The 21,472-nt window shown below is 41.8% G+C and overlaps 1 protein-coding gene across 1 annotated transcript in view; it reads left to right on the top strand.

Moving 5' to 3' along the window:
* The window catches only part of LOC310632639 (GRAM domain-containing protein 2A-like), a 44,362-nt gene that overhangs the window by 7,632 nt on the left and 15,258 nt on the right, over positions 1-21,472 (top strand). The window contains exons 2-12 of the mRNA XM_083349953.1: positions 1,889-2,017; positions 2,931-3,012; positions 6,890-6,959; positions 10,043-10,146; positions 11,450-11,548; positions 11,831-11,902; positions 12,784-12,852; positions 13,583-13,628; positions 14,801-14,872; positions 15,956-16,040; positions 16,660-16,767. Of these exons, the coding sequence (XP_083206079.1) occupies positions 1,889-2,017; positions 2,931-3,012; positions 6,890-6,959; positions 10,043-10,146; positions 11,450-11,548; positions 11,831-11,902; positions 12,784-12,852; positions 13,583-13,628; positions 14,801-14,872; positions 15,956-16,040; positions 16,660-16,767 (936 nt within the window). The remainder of the gene's footprint in view (positions 1-1,888; positions 2,018-2,930; positions 3,013-6,889; positions 6,960-10,042; positions 10,147-11,449; positions 11,549-11,830; positions 11,903-12,783; positions 12,853-13,582; positions 13,629-14,800; positions 14,873-15,955; positions 16,041-16,659; positions 16,768-21,472) is intronic.

Genomic DNA, 21,472 nt, shown 5'->3' with positions numbered 1-21,472 from the left:
AACTCCCAGAATTCCTCAGCCTGAGGAATTCTGAGAGTTGAAGTCCACCAGTCATAAAGGCCAAGTTTGAAGAGCCTTGCTCTAGGACAATGTTTCTCAATCTTGGGGACTTTAAGATGGGTGGACTTTAACTCCCAGAATTCCCCAGCCAACATGGTTTGGCTGGGGAATTCTGGGATTTGAAGTCCACCCATCGTAAAGTTGCCAAGGTTGAGAAACACTACTCTAGGAGGAGTCTAAAGTGTTTCTTTGATCAGACTTAATTGCCAACCAAGCCAGTTGGCGGAGAATGGCAGCTCCGCAAATGAAGTTGTACATCCACACCATAGCCAAACTTCCTTCGGGAACAGATCCCTTGGAGCTTGCCGGAGAATCTCAGGAATGTGAAAGCCACCCAACTGGGTGGATTTGTGTTTCAGATCCTGTTTTGTAAAGAATATCTCAAGCACTCATCCAACACTTGCAATTTCCAGTTAATAACTATTCCATCTTCCAAATTATTCAAAGGCTGGATTTCTTTTATCCCCTTTATTTGTATGGCATTGTTGATAATATTTATGCCTGTAAGCATGATGTGGTCTTTTTATTTTTAAAAGACAACTTTTTAACATTTCATATTGATCTTTGCACCATGAATATCTAATTGGGAAGTTCCAGCACAGGTTGTTCTTAACTTCATCAAAATTTGTACTCTTGGCAACTGGCATATATTTACAAGGGTTGCAGCATCCTGGGGTCATGTGATCATCATTTATAACTTTCCCAGCTGGCTTCCAACAAGCAAAGTCAATGGAGGAAGCTGGAGTTGCTTAACGACTGCTCAGTTCACTTAAGGGCAGTGATTCGCTTAACAGACATGGGGAAAAAAGATTGTAAAATCAGGCGCAACCTACTTAAAAACCACTTGGTTATCAACGGAAATTCTGTTCCTAGTTGTGTTCGTAAGCTCCATGCAGAGAGATTCCATTTGGCTACTATGCTTATTTAGCTATCATAGTTTAACAAAAATAGCAGTTTTGCTTCATACGCTCTGTTGACATTGACAATTTCAGCAGTTTTGGCCTTCATGAGAATATGTAACTTAATAAAGGTAAAGGTTTCCCCTGTCCAGTCATATCCGGGAGTGTTCCATAGGCCAGATGAAAAATTCATCTAAACCTGATTAAAAGCAAGACCAAAGGAAAGGAACATTCCTTTTGTGTTTAATCCCAAACAACTGGTATTCAGAGGTAGACTATTCCTGGGCATGGAAGTTCCCTAAGCTAATTGCTGTTTTATACTTTATTGAGAGCTAAAGGCCATGCCAAGTTGCACCCAGAAGTAGTTTTCTGTTCTTGTCATCGGCTCGGCAGCCAAGATCTCAGGGTTTGTATTGGGGCAAGGCAACCTATAAATACACAGTTAATTGATGGAAAGATAATTGCTTTGAGTTAATGACAGGCCAATGAGAAACTGCTTGATGCAGAGGATCAAAAGCTAAGCAAAACAAAACTGAACAAGGGCAGAGAAAAGGTGCTTCTTTTTCACAGCCGTAGAACTTTTCACTTTGCTATTTCAGCAGCACCGTGCAATTCGGGTTTTTTTAATAACTACCCAGGTAATGGCCTTTTAAGACTCAGTTAGGAATTCTGCTCTCTCCTTATTTAACTCGTTTTATCGTATTTCTACAGCCCTTCCCCCTTTCCTGGAGGCTCTTGTTCACAATAACAACTGAGCCTTAGGGGATCATCTGTGTAATGGGCGCAGTGGAAGCGGCTCTCTTTGAGATGATGGTGACGGGCAGTTACTCACCAGGATGACTCCGGATGAGGAATGCCAGTATCCACCTGTGTCTGGAGGTGAGGGAGGACTGAATGACACAACTGACCAAATGTTGTTGTTCTCCCAGCTGCATCCCTGACATGTCTGGAAAAAACCGAAAGAGCAAAAGGAAGATGTCAGAGCAGAAAAAATCCTACAGCTTGGAAGAATTTGTTGCCGAGGGGCTCCAAACTGAACACAATGCACTTTTGACTCGGTGAGTCTGAGTAGTCCTTCCAGAGAAGATCCCTGCCAATTGAATCAGATTATAACACCCATTAATGCCAGCTACTCCTTTCTGGCTGGAGAAAAATGGGCATTGTAGTCCAGCAGTGGGTTACTGCACTGGGGGTGGGGAACGTAGGATGAGTAGCACGGATGATCTCTCTAGTCCAACTTGGAGAAATCTAAGTGACTGTTCACATAGCTCACTTAATCCGGTTATTAGATTAATCCTTGCTGGATTTATGTGAGACACAGAAAATATACTAATCAAAAGGCCTGAGATCACAGTCTAGATAAGCCACAGAAAAACTAATAGGGAGAAATTTCCTGGCAGTGAGAACAACTAGTCAGTAGAACGACTTGCCTTCAGAAATTGTGGGTGCTTTATCACTGGAGGTCTATGGAGATTCTCAATCATCCCAAAGGTGCTTTTTCAAATGGCAACTGGACTTTGTTTTTCCTTGAAGACATTTCCCTTCTCATCCAGGAAGTTTCAGAATGGAAGAAACTTGTAGGATGAGAAGGGAAACGTCTTCAAGGAAAAACTAAGTCCAGTTGCCTTTTGAAACAGCACCTTTGGGACATCCATGGCTGGAGGTTTTTAAGAAGAGATTGGACCGTCATTTGTCCAGAATCGTACAGGATCTCCTACTTGAACAGGGGGCTGGACTAGAAGACCTCCAAGGTTCCTCCCAACTCTGTTGTTCTGTTAAAATCAGCCAAGCTTAGTGTGTTATGTGAGTGTAACCATTGGACCTGTCTAAAGGTATTGCGTGAACAAAGCTGGTTTGTTGAAACCTGCTTGGCACCTTCCACTTTTAACATTTATTCTGAAGAATTAGGGATTTGATAGGTACCGTAAATAAATATCTATTGATCCGTTTGGTTTCTACCTCTGCTTTTAGATCCAAAACATATGATGCATCTGTCTCCAAAGAGGATGAGAAGGAAACAGTTTCTGTTCAGAGAAAGGCTTCTGTCTCTAATGTAAGTTTGGGCTAGGTGACTTTCCTAGGGCCAGCCCCAATGATGATGTAACTGTTGTGATTCTACCTTTGCTTAGAGGCTTTGATTTCCCTGCCCAGATTTTCCAATCCACATGGGCCAGTTTTGTGCATCTGTAATGGAGAATAGAGGCTGGATCTGGAGGGGCAGATGTGCTGTATCCCTAGTAGCTTTCTCAGCTGTCGTTGAGGTTGGTGATATTCAAGATGCTGCAGACTTAAGTCTTGGGGACTTCCAACTTTCACACTAAGGCGGTTTTATCTACTGCTTACCACTGAATTACTTCTGGTTTGCCTGTAAATAGTCCTTCTGGTTTGCCTGTAAGTAGGACTACTTACAGGCCTGGAATTTTGGTTGTAAGTCATTGCAGTCATTAAGTGGGTCGCCATGTGCCCTGACTCAGTTTTACAACTGTTTTTATAACTGTGATAAAGTGAGCCATCATGGTTGTTAAGCAAATAATGGTGACGTAAACCACGTGGTCATTAAGTACGTTTTTGCCTGAAACTGCCAGAAACCAGCAAAATAAATGTTGCAAACCATGTGACCATGGGATGTTGCAACCAGTTGTAAATGTGAGCCAGTTGTCAAGCATTCAAAATGTGATCATGGGATTGTGGGGAGTGTGGCAGTCATAACTTCAGGGACATGTCATAAATAACTTTTTTGACTCCATCGTAACTTTGAATGATGATTAAATGATTGGTCATTAAGTGAAAACTGCCTGTATTTGGAAGACCCTACATTCTGCTTAAGACCAACCTAAAAAAACCTAGCAGGCAACTATCCTTGGATTCTTTGTCTGTGCTAGAGTAAACTCATTCCCCTGGAAATTTTCATGGTCATGGAATTTTAATCCTTTCTTTCAGCCCCCTTTTTTCTGGAGATTTATAACTTTATCAGTGCCTTAAAACGTTCAGTGGATATTCCTTAAATCTTTCTTGCTATATGGAAATGAATTTTGCAATTCAAGGGGTTTCAGAGTAGGAATACATTTGAATCTGGGCTGCACAAATCCAGATGACCACTAGATGGCTACGAAAATACACCCAACTCTTAGTGGGCATTTTGGATTGTGCTGGCTGTAATGGAACCTTGGCTTCCTCAGGCTTATTAGAGTTGCTATACTTTGCAGGTTGCCTGTGGTAAAAAATGTTTCCAAAAGCTGTTGAAAACTTGCTGCTTAGTGTGCTTTTACAGTAGCTTTAACCTAGTGTTTCTCAAACTCAGCTTCAGCCCCTAGAATTTTCTAGCCAGCTGGAGAATTGTGGGAGTTGAAGTCCATACATCTAAATTTGCCAAGTTCAAGCAATGCTGCTTTAACCTGTTGTTTTCAGAACTGATATAGCAATAGAAATCTATATCCAGCTTTTTCAAACTACATTCTATGGACTTCCAGGATTCTGTGTAAACTAAGAGATTCCACAGCTTGAAAATGTTTGACAACCCTTGACCCATAGAGTGAAAACCCCACACTGAACCTGTCTTTTAACCAGATTTATTTGATTAGCTTGGGACTCTGTAATCCCATTTGGAGGAAGGACAACTGATAGGGGTTGAGTGATCTACGTTATGCACAGTTCTCAAATCATGCTTTCATTGTACATGCTCAGACCAAATTTAAAGAATAAAAAATTATGTTGGTTTTGCTCATACATTTTCCCCAGACATACACATTCCTTTTAAAAAATGTGTAAATTATTATCATTATTGTAAATTAGAGTAATCTGGGAACAGAATATCCATAAAAATATTTTTAAGAGCATGGATTAGTAGGATGGAAGAGCTTGCCAAGTAATTTGTGGTCAATGTTTTCTGTGTTTGTGTATGAAAAGTTGATTAAGGCCAGAGTTGAGTTTCCACAGAAAATCTGAAGCAGAAGCACAAGCAGCTTTAATAAGAAACTTTTAATTGTTATGAGAATAGATCGATGAAGATTCTCAGTCTCCCCCTCTATTGAGGGAAGGATTTTCCACTTTAGTATAAATGGATTCTTCCCTCCTCTCTCTAGCCATCTCTCTTCCCTGTCCAAAATGTGAATATTATGGTCCTTAAAAGAGTGTGCTTTTTCTTTTAAATGAAGGTATATGTCATTAAGGGGTGCGATGGCTCAGTGGTTAAAGATGCCAAATTTACCAGCTGGAAAGCTGATAGTCAGGGTTTGAGACCCAAGCGCCACACGACAGGGTGAGCTTCTGTTATTTGCCCCAGCTCATGCCCACCTAGCAGTTTGAAAGCATGCGAATGCGAGTAGATAAATAGGTACCACTTTGGTGGGAAGGTAACAGCTGTCATGGTTCCAATAGATAGAGCCAAATTAATCAGAACCCCAAGCTAGAGTTTTCCTCAAATAACAGGTTTATTTGATACAAATATCGGTATGGTCAAAAGTGAAACCAAATCTAAAATTTCCTCCAAAGAGTTTCACTATTACAAAGTCAAACTTCCCACCCCAGTGTTATGCAATCAGTTTCCCAATAGAATACTTTGGCGGGCTTTCTAACATCTCGCCGAAACCCGTAGCATAACCAACAGAATGACCTTGGTTCCCACGGGACACAGAATTGTTTAGACTTGCAAAAATCCTCCACACTCCCTCCCATTCATGTGGCAACCTAGAACAAACAAGATGGCTTCAGCCAGGTTCATTGTAGAGTTTACAACAGCATTCCATGTGCCCTCTGCCTATAGTCATGCTGGCCCTATTATCATGGGGTTTGGGGCAATGCTGGCTCTCTCTTGGCTAAAGAAATGGAGATGAGCACCACCCCCTAGAGTCAGACACAACTGGACAGGGGAAACCTTTATCTTTGTCTTTATATGTCATTATGAGAATACCATCACTCATCTTGGAGAATATCTACTATGTGGTCACTAAGAGTTGACACCAACTTAATCAGTGTATCACACATTTGAACAGTAGGAAAGTTCAGAGCAAATTTAGTTTCCTTAAAAGGTCAATGGAATGTTTCTGAAATACTAAGTGTATATCAAAGAACAGCCCCAAAGATGCTTTTTCACGAGACAACTGGACTTTCTTGGTTTTTTTTGAAGATGTTTTGCTTCTCATCCAAGCTTCTTCTTCAGCTCTGACTGGAGGGTGGAGAATGGAAGGATTTATATTCCTTGAAGACAGCTGGTCATTTGCATTCTATTGAGGCCACCCATCAGGGTCACTTGAGTAGTACAAATGGATGTGGAGCCTTCTTGGAACTGTTGCAAGGACTGTGTTGTAGACTGGAGATAGATAATATCATATCTCTCCCTCTCTATGGAGAGGGGGCTGTTTAATTTTGACATAGATGGCCTCTTTGATCCTGACGACACAGATAAACATCCAGGTGGCCTCATTGTCTATCTAAAAGAATGCAAATGACCAGCTGTCTGCAAGGAGTATAAATCCTTCCATTCCCCACCATCCAGTTAGAGCTATTTTTCCCTGTTTGGGGTGTTTTGATTTTGATTTTTTTTAACAGACAAAAAGTTCAGGAATGGCAGAATTGGAAGGTGCCCCATGGAATTATTTTCACCCGTTTTCACAATTTAGCCCTGCTTCAATTTAGGAGTAAATAAATAATTAAGTAATTGGCAAGATTTGTAAATGTTGCAGAGGGTGTGAGGTACATTGAAATGAGTGGAAGGGACTCAGGAGTGAGTTAGCAATATTGTCACCTCCATGATAAGATAATTTGTTCAGTCTGATAGATCAGCATAAACATTGATGTTTTATCAAACCCTTCCTTTGCTATTGTTGAATTTTGCAAAATTGACCAGTTGCTTGGCAGACAGCATTCGTTTTGGTTTGCTTTTTTAAAAAAAGTTAAGCTCTGAACATTTAATTGCTTTCTCCCCTCTCAAGCTGGCAAAGCATGCTGTGAATTTCCACCGTGTCTTCAAAGATTTCTCTGAAGAGGGGAACCTCCTGGGAAGTAAGTGATTCCTGCAGGATGCCATCCCATCTCTGTGGTTCTTAAGTCTTGTCGTGGAAAAACCCAATGAAAAAGACAAGAGACAGCAGCACAAAACAATAATTCTTACTTTAAGATTCAGAGGTTTATTTTGCTAATAATTTGGAACATAGCAAGCATAATAACACAACATCACTTACATTACTAACCCATTGCAATGAGGACCATATGGCATAGCAGATTCCAAAAGGACAGCTATAGGCCAATGGCAAATCAATCAGCTTCAGTCCCAACCCTTTGTACCCTTTCTTGTTCCAATACTATAGTCAGATGGTCTGCTGACTTTTGCTGACTTCTGCTGACTTCTGCTGACTTTTTACTGACCTGCTGACCTTCTGCTGAACATAACTTTCCACATATACCCGTGTACAGGGCTTTTTTTCTCATAGAACGCTCAGAACGGAGTTCCGGCACCTTTTTTGGATGGAACCTTGTAGGGTAGGCAAGGCGGGTTGTATGACGTGTGAGTTCTGGCACCTTTTTCTTATACAAAAAAAGCACTGCCCGTGTACATTGGAACCCACATCCATCAGCTACTTTCAGTTCCCTATTTCTTACTGTTCCAGTCCTTATGTTCTAAACACATTTGAAACAAGCAAGCTCAGCAAAATCATATTAAATAAAATACAATTGCGAGCTGCAAAATTAAGCATACCACAGACTTTGGTTCAATGCTTTGTCCATGAGGCCTGATTCAGTTTACCTGGGCCTAAACCTTGCATAAAAGAACAATAGCCAATATTTTCATTTTCCACAGTCTCTTATATTGAGAAAGACCCTATACAGGTAGTCCTCGACTTATGACTACAATTGGGACCAGATTTTCCCAATGCTAAGCCAGGGAGCCGTGCCTGATTTTATGACCTTTTTCCCATGGCTGTTAAGCGAATCACTGCAGTTAAGTGAATTACAAGTTCATTAAGCGAGGGAAATTTTGCTGACTTCCCTCATTGACTTTGCTTGTCAGTGTTGTGATTCAGGGTCAGCCTGTGGGTTCGGCAGTTGGGTCGGACAACTCAGAGGAGGAGGAGGGTGTGTTGAAGAGCTTGCTGATGATGGCCTTGAGGCTCCGCAGAGCCCTCAGCCGGGCCCCTCCCACCTGGTCACGATGGAGACCCAGCTGTGTGAGCCTGACAGCGTGGATGAAGATGACCCACAGCTGGCCCTGTTCAAGGACGCCCGACGCAGGAGGCAATCAATCACGAGTAAACAGAGGAAGGCAATGGGGCACCTTGGAAGGAGGCAGAGAGAGGCCACGCCCTGAACTGTATTTAAGGGGAATGTGTGGGAGGGCTGGTTTGCTGAAGGCAACCGCTTGGATAGTTCCTGTTTCATAGCTCCTGTTTCATGGTTGGTGTCTTGTCTTGCTCTGTTTTATGTTAATAAATTTGGCAGGTTTTATTCCAGCCTCTTGCCGTTTGTAAAGGGGTTGTCCCTGCTTTTGCTGCAGGGCTGGTAGCAGGCTGGTACAGAACAGTCGGATGCTGGCTGGGAAGTTTGCAAATGGCGATCATGTGATCCCAGGACACTGCAACTAATGTAAATAAATTCTGTTTGCCAAGTGCCCAAATTTTGACCATGTGACTATGGGGATGCTGTGACTGTTTTAAGTGCAAGGACCAGTCATAAGTCACTATTATCAGTGCTGTTGTAACTTTGAACTAAACCAGGGTGGGCAACCACGGCTCTTTTATGACTCATGGACTTCAACTCCCAGCTGACTCAGGAATTCTGGGAGTTGAAGTCCATGAGTCATAAAAGAGTTGAGGTTGCCTACCCCTGAACTAAACAAATGATTGTAAGCAGTGGTGGGATTCAAATATGTGGAACAACCGGTTCTCTGTGTGGATGCCGCTTCCGGAAGTCCGTTCTGGGCCTGGGCAACAAAAAATTAGTTACCGGTTCTGCTGAAGTGCCAGCCGGCTAAATCCCACCACTGATTGTAAGTCAAGAATTACCTGTGACACATGGTGGACTGACTTCTCCAAGAACTGTTTCATCCACTCTACAAACACCTTCACAGAACATGTTAAAAGGAAGACATTGGTGTAAAATGGGAGGGGCTCTTTTCCAGATCTGCATTTGCTGTTTTTTTATTAAGATGGGACAGTGTGAACTGTGGATCTCTCTCTGTCTTTTTTTTTACATTAATCCAGATTAGTTCTTTCACTACAGCAAGAATCTCAACCTTTTCAGGTAGTGGATACTGATTTTTAGGCATTATAAAAATTGCATAAACTATTTTTTTTAAAAAAAATAGATTGCCTGAGATCTCATTTTAGCTCTCTCATAAGTTATCAGCCCTTTTTTAACTTTTATCAGTTTTAAAGGGTTACCAGTTTTTTAAAGCTTAAAAAAGAGCTGTGCTGGCGCCGTAGTTAGAGTGCAGTATTGCAGGCTAACTCTGCCGGCTGCCAGGAGTTCGATCCTAACCGCCTCAAGGTTGACTCTGCCTTCCATCCTTCCAAGGTTGGTAAAATGAGGACCCAGATTGTTGCTGAGTCTAAAACGCTTAGAGAGGGCTGTAAAACTCTTATGTAGCGGTATATATGTCTAAGTGCCATTGCTAAATGTTCTGGCTATATTTTCCTTTGGAAATAAACACGTGGAATTTAGCGATGCGACCAATATACTACATTGCCAATTCTCTCATAGTAGTTTTCATAGGCTTCCCACGTCAGAATGATGGAAGGTGTGTCTCACTGTTCTTTCTGATGTGGAATTTTTGAAATCAGTCTTTTTTATCCTAGCTACCAATCCATTGGAGGAAACAAAGTGCCTGTCCTTCTGTTGGCTCATTGTGTCCCCAAAATAAAGCATATTGTACGTTACAGTACATGTACGACACAGTGAATTTTAAGAAAGCAGCTAGGGAAGAGAGTGGAAACTTTGGGACCCGTATCATGGATTTTATGAATGAAACAGTCATCACACTGATGGAATATAATGTTCTGGTAGGTCCCTCCCTAGGCTAGGACAGCTTCCTATGTTCCTGAATTCCCCACCACCCTCATTAATCCCTAATTCCTTCTCTTATTTCGCAGCGTTTTCATGTGCCTGGCAACGGGAGATGCCTTATTATGGCCGCCTGTACATCGCTAACACTCATATCTGCTTCTACTGTAGTGTGCTTCGACGGGAAGTTAAGGTAAGTTTTTTCTGGGTTTTAGCAGATTAACAATAGTAGCACTGCCTCCAAATTTTAAGCTAATACAAGTAGTCCTTGATTTACAGCCCAAATTTACAATGGCTGCAATGAAAAAAAAAATGACTTGCAACCAGTTCTTACCCTTACAACCGTCAAAGCATCCCCATGATCACATTATGATCTAAATTCAGGTTCTTGGCAAACCGTGTGTACAGGTAGTCCTCGACTTACAAGAGTTCATTTACTGACCATTCAAAGTTACAACAGCCCTGGGAAAAGTGACTTGTGACCGGTTTTCACGCTTTCGACCTTTGCAGCATCTCCATGGTCACATGATCAAAATTCAGACGCTTGGCAACTGACTCGTACTTGACAAGCAAAGTCAATGGGGAAGCCAGATTCACTTAACAACTTCATGACTAACTTAATAACTGCACCGATTCGTTTAGCGACTTAATAACTGCACTGATTCGTTTAACAACTGTGGCAAAAAAGGTCGTAAAATGGGACAAAACAAATGTCTCATTCAGCAACAGAAATTTTGGGTTCAGTTGTGGCCGTGAGTTGAAGACTAACTACCTGTGCTTATGACAGTTGCAGCATCCTGAGGTCACATGATCACCATTTGCATCCTTCCCAGCCAATTACCGGCAAGCCAAGTTACCTTGTTAAAGATTTATCTTTAGTTTGCGTTAAAGAATTTCCACACTCGAGGCAGATTTGATCCTGGCTCCCACTCCAGCCCTTTCACCAGATAGTATGCAGGCTCTCTGCTTAGCCACGATGGCTTTGTGCAGGGTATAAAGGTAGTCCTCGACTTAAGAATACGAGTCCAAAATTTCTGTTGTTAAGCAAAACAGTTGTTGCTGTAAGTGGGGCTTGCCCCATTTTTTGACCTTTCTTGCCACAGTTGTTAAGTTAATCACTACAGTTAATTAAGTTAGTAATACGATTGTTAAGTGAATCCGGCTTCCCCATTGGCTTTGCTTGTCAGAAGGTTGCAAAAAGGGATCACATGACTCCGGCACGCTGCAACCGCCATAAATATGAGCCAGTTGCCAAGCATCTGAATTTTGATCGCATGACTATGGGAACGTTGCAAGTGTGTTGTAAGTGTGGAAGATGGCCGTAAGTCACTTTTGTCAGTGCCATTATAACATCGGACAGTCAATAAAGGAATGGTTGTAAGTCAAGGACTACTTGTAAACTCAATCACAGTCATTTCTCCCAAAGTCTGATGGGGAACAATAAAAAGCCGATCTATGCCACTGACTTCCTCCTCCCTCCCTTTTTCTCCGGACAGGTTATCATTCCAGTGGCAAATATCAGTGTCCTAAAGAAGGCCAACACGGCCTTGTTGGTACCCAATGCCATTTGCATCCGTACGTCTGAAGGCGAGAAGGTAGGAGACCTCTGTTCGCAAGATTACCTTGCCTGAATGGTAAAGCTAAAGACCAGTCAAACTTAGTTGTGGGTCAGGCCTTCTTTGGAAGAGACAATGGACTAAAAGTTGCTGAGACCCTGGAAATTGTTTTATCCCAGTTCAGACTATTTTTCCTGACTACTTCCATCAGGGCCTGCTGCATAAAACAGATGATCCCTCCCCCATCAGGAAGCAAGCTGTATTGTCTCTGAATTTCCTTTGTGCTGTAACGTCCTGTTTGTCTTCTACTCTCTATTGCAGTTTCTGTTTGGCTCCATCCGGCCCCGGGAGAGTGCCTACCAGCTCCTGCTCTCTGTTTGTAAACATCTCAAGGTAATTAAGCTCCAGACTGGAAATGTTGCTGAATAGCTGTCGCAGATGATTTTTGCAATCCTTCCCCATCCATCCATCCATCCATCCATCCCTCCCCACCCATCTAATCTGAATAGGCTTAGGGCTGTCAAGTATGGCTTAATTAACTTCCTGCACATCACAAGATGTTGGATTACGTGATCTTAGTGGTCCCTTCCCATGTCACAGTTCTAGGATTCTGTGATCTAAGTCCAGTTTATTTTAGCTCTGCTGTTGGGCACAGCAGGGAATTTGCTTTTTCAGCTGATTTTGGGTGGCCAATTATTCTACTTATTATTCTAACATTTTTTTAAATACAGGCAGTCCTTGACTCATGACCACAACAGAGCCCAAAATTTCCATTGCTAAGCAAGACAGTTGTTCAGTGAATTTTGTCCTGTGTTATGACCTTTCTTGTCACGGTTGTTAAGTGAATCGCTGCAGTTGTTAAGTTAGTAACATGGGTGTTAAGGGAATATGCCTTTCCCATTGACTTTGCTTGTCAAAAGGTGATCACATGACCCTGGGACAGGGCAGCTCTGATAAATACATGCCAGTTGCCAAGCATCTGGATTTTGGTCAAGTGACCACGGGGATGCTGCAATGGTCCTAGGTCACTTTTTTCAGTGCCATTGTAACTTCATTCACTTAATGAGTGGTTGTAACCTGTGATTCACACAGAGATGCTTGTGGTGATTTTTGCCTTGCTTTTCAAAATTATTAGGTAGTCTTAGATACCACAAACTGAGATGGGAGACTTTTATAATACCCCAAGATGTAAAGTCAAAGGTTGCTTCTGATATCTCAGGTCCACTTTGTTGGACCAGACTAATATTTCCTCTTTCTCTTTGTGCTGCTTCCAGGACAGCAGTCAGACTAGCAGTCCAAATGCACCTTCTATCAGCTCAGAGCATCTCCTGAAGGTACCCCTGGTGCGTATGTTCAAGGGCAAGGAAGTCACAAATAATATAAACATCCTCTTTCATACACTTTTATTATTATGAAATAAATGGTCATGCTGATAATACTTTATGGGATGATAAAGTATCAGGGGTGGAGAATTGTCGTTCTTTCAAGCACTACATTGCTTCCAATTTATCTTGGAGAGCCCATCTTACCTGGGCTGCAAAACTCTAGGTGGCCATGGGGTGGCAGCAAAGTGTTCATAAAAATCGTCTACACATCTTTGCTTCCATCTAGTTGCAGGGCGGAGGGGGGGAAAAGGCATTGACTTCCGATTTCTTTTTGAGAGAGTAGAATATGGTAGTAACTTAAGATCTCAACTTTTTTCTTTTATATAATAATATAAACTCGGCATTTCTACAACATCAAACCTTATCTAATCAGCAAAACCCAAAGTCAAAGTTTTGGTTTTTTCCACCACAAGCACAAAGTCCAAAAGCGGTTTCCAAGCAGAAACAAAATTAGTTGTGTTCTTTCTTTAATCAAAACAGTCGATTTGGCCATCTCCGCTAACTTGATTGGCTTATAAACACCCCCAGGGAGGTTCATTATAACTTCAAATGGTTGCTAAGCAACTCATCGTAAATTGAGGATTACCTGTGTAGATATTCCTAGTACAGTCCAATCTTTGAACAAAAAGCTACTGGATTATTCTGAACACGCTTCCCCCGATCAATCCCCATTCTTCTTTCTTTGTAGAACTCTAAGGAATTAGATGCAAATTACAACTTTCCAGAGAAAACAGGTGAGATTGCAGTTTTCTATTATTATTATTTTGCCACGTTTTCAGGCTGAATGAATAGATGGGAAGGAATGGCAAAAGTGTTTCCACCTAAAGGCCAGGTCACCTTTCGAAGCTTCTCTGAGTAGCTTTGTGAGACACACCAAAATCCCAGTCTGCCCCCAGCCTGTTGGTGGTTGATTGTGTCATCAAACTGGAATCAACTCATTGAGTCAGAACTGAAGAAGCTTCTTGGATGAAAAGTGAAACATCTTTAAGAAAAAAACAAAATCTAGTTGTTGTTGTTGTTGTTGTTATTATTATTATTATTATTATTATTATTAATAATAATAATAATAATAATAATAATAATAATAATTTTATTTATATACCGCCCTTCTCCCGAAGGACTCAGGGCGGTGAACAGGGCAGATGTATAAAATACAAAAAATACAAAAGTTAAAAAGAATTAAACATAATGCCCGAGGTAAAAAACAATAAATACAAATATTAAGAACAATAAAAAACCCAACCCACCCCCCATCAGGCCAAGCCGGCTTGTTCAAACAAATGCGTTTTCAGATCGCGTCGGAAGGAGCGGAGGTCGGGCGCCATCCGGAGCTCAACCGGCAACCGATTCCATAGCTCCGGGGCGTCCACAGAGAAGGACCTCCCCCTGGGGGCCACCAATCGACATTCTCTGATCGGTGGCACCCTGAGGAGGCTCTCTCTGTGGGAATGCACAGGGCGAAGGGAAGTTGATGCCGGCAGCAGGTGTTCCCTAAGGTACTCCGGACCCATGCCATGTAGGGCCTTGAACACCATTACTAGTTGCCTTTTGAAAAGCACTTTTGGGATAAGCAGGAGCTGGATGACTGAGAATCTCCATAGACACTAAAATTCAAAGGCATCAATGCTCTCTCTGTTCTGCTTTTCCAGAGTCCAACTTTTGCTTTCCTAGATTGTCGCAGGGAAAATTGAATAATGTCATAGACATATCATAGCATCTGAATGATCTTTTCCAAGCCTTTCATTGCTACCCTACCAAATGCTGGCCTGTAGCATTTTTTTTGGAGCATCGGTTCCTTTACTGCTGATCAGTGATTCTTAAAAAAAACAGAAAGTATCGACCGCTTTCATTGACAATTCTTAGGCTGTGTGCTGACTAGGACTTGGGTTTGCTTCTTATTTAACAGACGTGGCAGACAGGATCCAGATACCCTATGAAGCGTCTTGCGAACAGGAACAGCAGGTGACCAATCCGCAAAGTAAGTAGTAACCGATTCTTTCAGTTTTGAGCATTGTGGATGGGCAAATCTGGTCTGGATTTCTCGGTACAGTGGAAAATATTTGGGAAGTAGGGGGAACGGTCCTTAAAAAAAAAAAATCTGCCTCCAAGAGCCGCACAGGGTATAGTCATGGCTACATGATAGGGGTGGGCTAAATTGGGGGCAAAGGCAAAAGAAATTTACCAGAAGAAACTCTAGTAAATTGGGTTGCAGGGAACTAAGAGAAATAATAAAGATGGAAGATGCCTATTTTAGCTTGTATTTTAAAACCAAAACATTGGCCCACCAAAAACCAGTGGTTTGCTATAGAATTTCAGACACGTATCTTGGGAGATACAGCGCTGTAAAAATGGATCTTGGCTGCCCTAAATTGAACAAGTTTTTCCCAAGTGAACAATAACAACAATGGAGGGAAAAGACCAGCTGCCTTTAGATTAGTAGTAGCCAAAGACCTGCAAACTGGAGTAATTCTTAGATAGAGTTTAATCCTTATGATCAGAACTGGGACCAGAATTTCCATTGCTAAGCAAGGTGGTTGTTAAATGAGTCATGCTTGATGTTACAACCTTTTTGCCATAGTTAAGCGAATCAGCACAATTGTTAAAGTGAATCATGAGGTCATTAAGTTACTCTGGCTTCTCCCATTGACTTTGCCTGTCAGAAGCTGGCTGGGAAGATCACAAGTAACAATCACACAGCCCAGGATGCTGCAACCATTGTGAATACGTGCTGGTTGCCAAGCACACACATTTGGGTCAAATGACTGGGGGAACACGGCCGTGGTTGTAAATGAGAGGATTGGTCATAAGTCACTTTTTTCAGGGCAGTTGAACGGTTGCTAAACAAATGTTTGTTAATTGAGGACGAGCTGTATGCTTTGGTAAATTAATTCCTCTTGTGGTATTTAGCTCTATTCCTTGAGATGCTGTTTTCAGCCCGCTTGCTGGGTGTTGTCTTCCAAAATTAAGTAAAAATTGCCAGTCGTGCTGGTGTTGCTATTGTGTTGTAAACAAGGATCTGATTATCTTTGTCACCATCTTGTGATGAACTTTCCTTTGGCAGAGGCAGGGCAGACGATGAAGTCAGAAAGAAACCAGAGGACTCAACGGTGCCGTTTCAACACAATTATCATTATCTACCTCTTTTTGTGAGTAAACTTTGAAACTGTTTTTGAAGGGGCTATGGAGGCCATATGGTCCATCCATCTGCTTGGTGCAGAAATCCAAATTTTCAGATAGAAAACTACCTAACCTCTTTCTGAACATCCAGCAAAGAAAAACTCCCTGCCTTATTGCTTCATCAGGTTGAACTGTTGCATATAACTAGGAAGCAGTTTGTAACATTTAGCTGGAATTTGTTTCCCTGTACTTTAAAACTGACCTCTGGAATGCTAGGAACAGATTCCCGGACAATCTTTCCTATTTTTTTTTTTAAATTGTGGGTAAAGGAATGAAGGAAAATCGTTCAAATTTTATTTAATTTTTTTATGCCTCCCTTTTCACTGATTGCACTGAGTCTGGACAGCTTACAATATAATAAAAAGTAAAAAAAGGAACACAAAATGATTAAAATTAAGAGAATTTAAAATAGAACGCTAAAAAACAAATTGCTCTAGTCACTGTCGTTCAAGCTGTTTTGGAATCTGGATCTTGTACCTCTTTAGAAGTCAATACAAGGGGTTTCAGGGCTGAGCTAGGAATATCTTCAGAGGTTACTGCTTTTCCCAATGCTGACTTTTTAACTAGCTTGGTTTGCATCTCCCGTAGGGTCGTTCTCCTACTTTGTTCTTCAGGCTACATTGGTCTGCGTATCATCCAGCTGGAAGAACAGCTGACTTCCATGGGGGCTTGGCCTGAACTGGACCTTCAACATCAGTGAGTGTTTTGTTTCTTAATTTGTACAGAGATAGACAACGTATACAGCAGTCCCCCAACCCTTTTGGCTCCACGGACTGGCTGCAGAGGCGATGGTGGCAAGGAGGGGATGGTTTCACGCGTGCAACCTAAATCCCATGCATGCACAGATGAAGCTTTGTGCTCTGACCTGCCGTTTGCATGGCCCAGTTCCCAACAGGCTACAGAGCAATACCAGTACATGGACCAGGGTTTGGGGACCCCTGATTTATATCAAAGTAAAATTCTGACTAGTGACTAAAAAACACAAGTACTGTAGTTTCAAAAAAATGGAATGAGGCGGATGGTGTATCTAATGCATAAACATCATAAGTCTCCTTCCATAGAAGGGATATTTGCTGCCCCAAAGATTGCTTAGAACGGCCAATTTAATACAGTGATTAAGGAATCAGACCATAATTTGGGAGACCTTGAGTTTTAGTCCTGAATGGGCATGGAAACCAGTTGGGTGACCTTGAGCCAGTCCCTCTTTCTCAGCCCCAGGAAGAAAGCAATGACGAATCACTTCAAAAAAAAAATCTTGCCATGAAAATTGTAGGGACTAGTTCAGGTAGTTGCTGACTCAAAAGCATGCCTCACTCCCAAAGTCTTCAGAGATCATCTATACTAGCCCATGTTAGATAATAGGACCTGCTAAACCTTCATGCGACAGGTAGTATATGACTGACGACTGATCATTTAATGATTGTTCAAAGTTACGATGGGCTTTAATAAAAGCTGCTTATAATCTGTCCTTGAAGTTATGACTGCCCCTCCCCCGTGGTCATAGGATCACATTTTGGATGCTTGGAACTGGCTCACATTTACGACCAATTGCAGCATTCCATATCGCAGAAAACAGCACAAACTCCATTGGATATGCTGGATTCACTTCTTAATGACCACGTGATTTACTTAGCAACCAGGTGATCCACTTTATGATCATGGTGACTCACTTTATGACCAGTTGTAAAGTTGAGGCCGGTCACAAGGTAACTTGACTTACAATGGCAACAACCTATGACTGAAATTCCGGTTTCCATTGTGGTTGTAAGTTGAGGGCTAGCTGTAATTTTAACTTCTGTTTGAGGATCTCCAGAGAAGAGGAACATATCCTCTCATAAGGCAACCGATTTTACTAATTGGCAGCTCTTAAACTCACAGTCGGTATCTTCTCATATTTTTTCAGACTTTATTTCCCTGCGGTTATTGTCCTGAGTTCTGAACAGCAAAAAATAAGTCCACTCCTTCCTCCCCAAATGAGCCCCTTAAATATTTGAAGACTGCTATTGTATTTCCCCTCAGTTTTTCCTCCTGCAGATTAAACATTCCCTATGTCACATCCTCATGAACTTGGATTTCCCCCCCTCTGAACTTCCATTAATTTGTAACTGCCCCTTTTGAATTGTGCAATCCAAAACTGGGCATGGTCCATGAAGTAGGATCTGACCAAGGCAGAATATAATAGGATAACTCCTTTCTATAATCTGGATTCAATGCTCCCAAAATAGTATTTGCCCTTTTAGCAGCTCTGCATCACACTCCGGGCTTATATTCAGTTTGTGATTTGTTGAAACACCCAGATCCTTTTCATGTGTATTTTGTATGATCAGGTCTCTGCTATTGAATACTTGAACAGAACAGATTAGTAGAGTTGGAAGGGACCTTGGAGGTCTTCTAGTCCAGCCCCTGCTCAAGCAGGAGAACCTACACCATTTCAGACAAATGGTTGTCCAGTCTCCTCTTAAAAACCTCCAGTGATGGAGCACCTACAACTTCTGGAGGCAAGTTGTTCCATTGATTAATAGTTCTCACTGTCAGGAAATTTCTCCTTAGTTCTAGGTTGCTTCTATTCTTGATGAGCTTTGTTGTTGTTAGCTGCGAAGTCGTGTCCGACTCATCGCGACCCCATGGACAACGTTCCTGCAGGCCTTCCTATCCTCTATCATCTTCTGGAGTCCATTTAAGCTCACGCCTACTGTTTCAGTGACTTCATCCAGCCACCTCATTCTCTGTCGTCCCATTCTTCTATTGCCCTCAATCTTTCCCAGCATTAGGCTCTTCTCCAGTGAGTCCTTCCTTCTCATTAGGTGGCCAAAGTATTTGAGTTTTAACTTCAGGATCTGGCCTTCTAAAGAGCAGTCAGGGTTGATCTCCTCTAGGACTGACCGGTTTGATCGCCTTGCAGTCCAAGGGACTCGCAGGAGTCTTCTCCAACACTATAGTTCAAAGGCCTCAATTCTTTGGTGCTCAACCTTTCTTATGGTCCAACTTTCACTGCCATACATTGCAATTGGAAAGACCATAGCCTTCACTATACGCACTTTTGTTGACAGGGTGATGTCTCTGCTTTTTTAGTGTGCTGTCTAGATTTGCCATGGCTTTCCTCCTGAGGAGCAAGCGTCTTAATTTCTTGTCTACAGTCCCCATCTGCAGTGATTTGATGAGATTACTTGAAATTTTTCTTTTCTTTCCAACATTTCTCCCAATTAAATTTTATCCTGTTCATTTTGTCCCACGGTTCAGTCCTGCGTAGATCTTTTTGAACCTTCTCTTTCCCTTCTAAAATGGCAGCCACTCCTAGTTTTGTGTCATCTCTAAATAATGATCCTCTTAATTCCATTATTCAGATCATTAGCAAATATTTTGGAAGCTAAGACAGAATCCTGTGCCATCTTTCTTGACTGATTTCCAATCTGATGTGGAAGCATTTGTACCATTTCTCTGGGTGTGGTCATTAGCCAGCTATGAATCAATAGGAACCTCAGTCTAGCCTATATTTTACCATTGTATTTATCAAAGCAACATAAGACACTTTGTTAAATGCTTTGCTGAATTCAAGGTACACTGTGCCCACAGCATTCTTCCTATTAACCTAATACTATTGCAAAAAGGGAGATAAGATTAATCTGGCATAACTTGTTTGTGACAAAACCATGCTGGCCCTTGTTAATTGGTGAGTTCCTCTACAAATGTTCGCAAATATCCTTGTCTAGTGTAGACATCCAATCTACTGGTCTATAATTTCCCAAATCCTCCATCTTGTCTAGTTTGAAGCCAAGAACATCATCTCCAGTCTTCTGGCACATTGCCAATTTATCAGAGCTTACAGCTGGTAATTCAATTATTATCTTCAACAGATCCTTCAACACCTTAGACCAGAGATCTAAAACCTTGACAACTTTAAGACTTGTGGACTTCAGCTCCCAGAATTCCTCAGCCAACATAGCTGGCTGAGGAATTCTGGGAGCTGAAGTCCACAAGTCTTAAAGTTGTCAAGGTTGCAGACTCCTGCCCTAGACAATGTTTGTTTATATACTGGATGGTTCTGAGTTTCTGAACTTACGTGTACAGGTATAGTCCTTGACTTACAGTCTCCATTGAGTCCAACATTTCTCTTAATAAGCAAGATGGTTGTTAAGTGAGTTTTGCCCCATTTTACGACCTTTCTTGCCACAGCTGTTAAGTGAATCCCTGTAGTTCTTAAGTCAGCAACATGGCTATTAGGAGAATCTGCCTTCCCCATTGACTTTGCTTGTCAGAAGGTCGCAAAAGGTAATCGCATGACCCCAGGAGACTGCAACCATCATTAAAAAAATGCCAGTTGCCAAGCATTTGAATTTTAATCACATGACCACGGGGATGCTGCAACAGTTCTAAGTGTGAAAAACGATCATAAGTCATTTTATAAAATTTGTAATTTCAAACGGTCACTAAATTAATGGTTGTAAGTCGAGGACTATCTGTGTTGTCGATGATCCCAGAAGCCATTTTGAAATAGCTCTTTGTGTTAACAGGAAGATGCTGCTACTGCTTGCTCCCTATTCCTGTAATTGTTGGATGGTTACCTCAAGGAAAATTGTCTTATTTCTCTAAAGGAAGAATTAACTGTCTTAATTCTTCCTTTAAAGAAATCAGATCCCCGTAAGTTGTGTGGGTGGTAACACCTTCTCTTAATCAACTTTAACATAGTTTCTATCACCTTTAGCTAGATCTTTCTTGTTATATAACTATTGGCAGAGAGGCCTCTTCTCCTCCGGTTTGTGTGGCAAGGAGAGATTAAGATGGCCTGGAATGAGGACAATCTCCATCTTACATAAACTTGGCAGAGGAGAACAAAACCATCTTCTCTCATTTCGAAATGTGCCTCTCTCTATCACCATTCATCTCCCACATAAGAACAAATATCTTTATCCTTAAGCCGTCCCTATGGTTAAAGTGGGACGTGGTGGCTCAGTGGGTTAGGACTTGTCGATCAGATGGTCGGCAGTTTGGTTTGTTGAATCCCAAGTGCCGCGTAACAGAGTGAGCGCCTGTTACTCGTCCCAGCTTCTGCCAACCTAGCAGTTCGAAAGCACGTAAAAATGCAAGTAGAAAAATAGGGACCACTACGGTGGGAAGGTAACAGCGTTCCATGTGCCGTTGGCGTCTAGTCATGCTGGCCACATGACCACGGAGACGTCCTCGGACAAGTGCTGGCTCTTTGGCTTTGAAACGGAGATGAGCACCAGCCCCTAGAGTTGGAAACGACTAGCACGCATGTGCGGGGGAATCTTTACCTTTACCTTTTATGGTTAAAGTTTCTTTTCCAATGGGTTTGTACACCAGTTCCTCTTTCAAATCTGAGGCAATTACAGGCAGTCCTCAATTTAAAAGCATTTGTTTAGCAACTGCTAGAAGTTATTTT

This window comes from Vipera ursinii, assembly GCF_947247035.1.
Source record: "Vipera ursinii genome assembly, chromosome: 1".
Classification (NCBI taxonomy): domain Eukaryota; kingdom Metazoa; phylum Chordata; class Lepidosauria; order Squamata; family Viperidae; genus Vipera; species Vipera ursinii.
The sequence above is the reverse complement of the archived record's forward strand: the minus strand, read 5'-3'. Positions and strand labels throughout refer to the sequence as shown.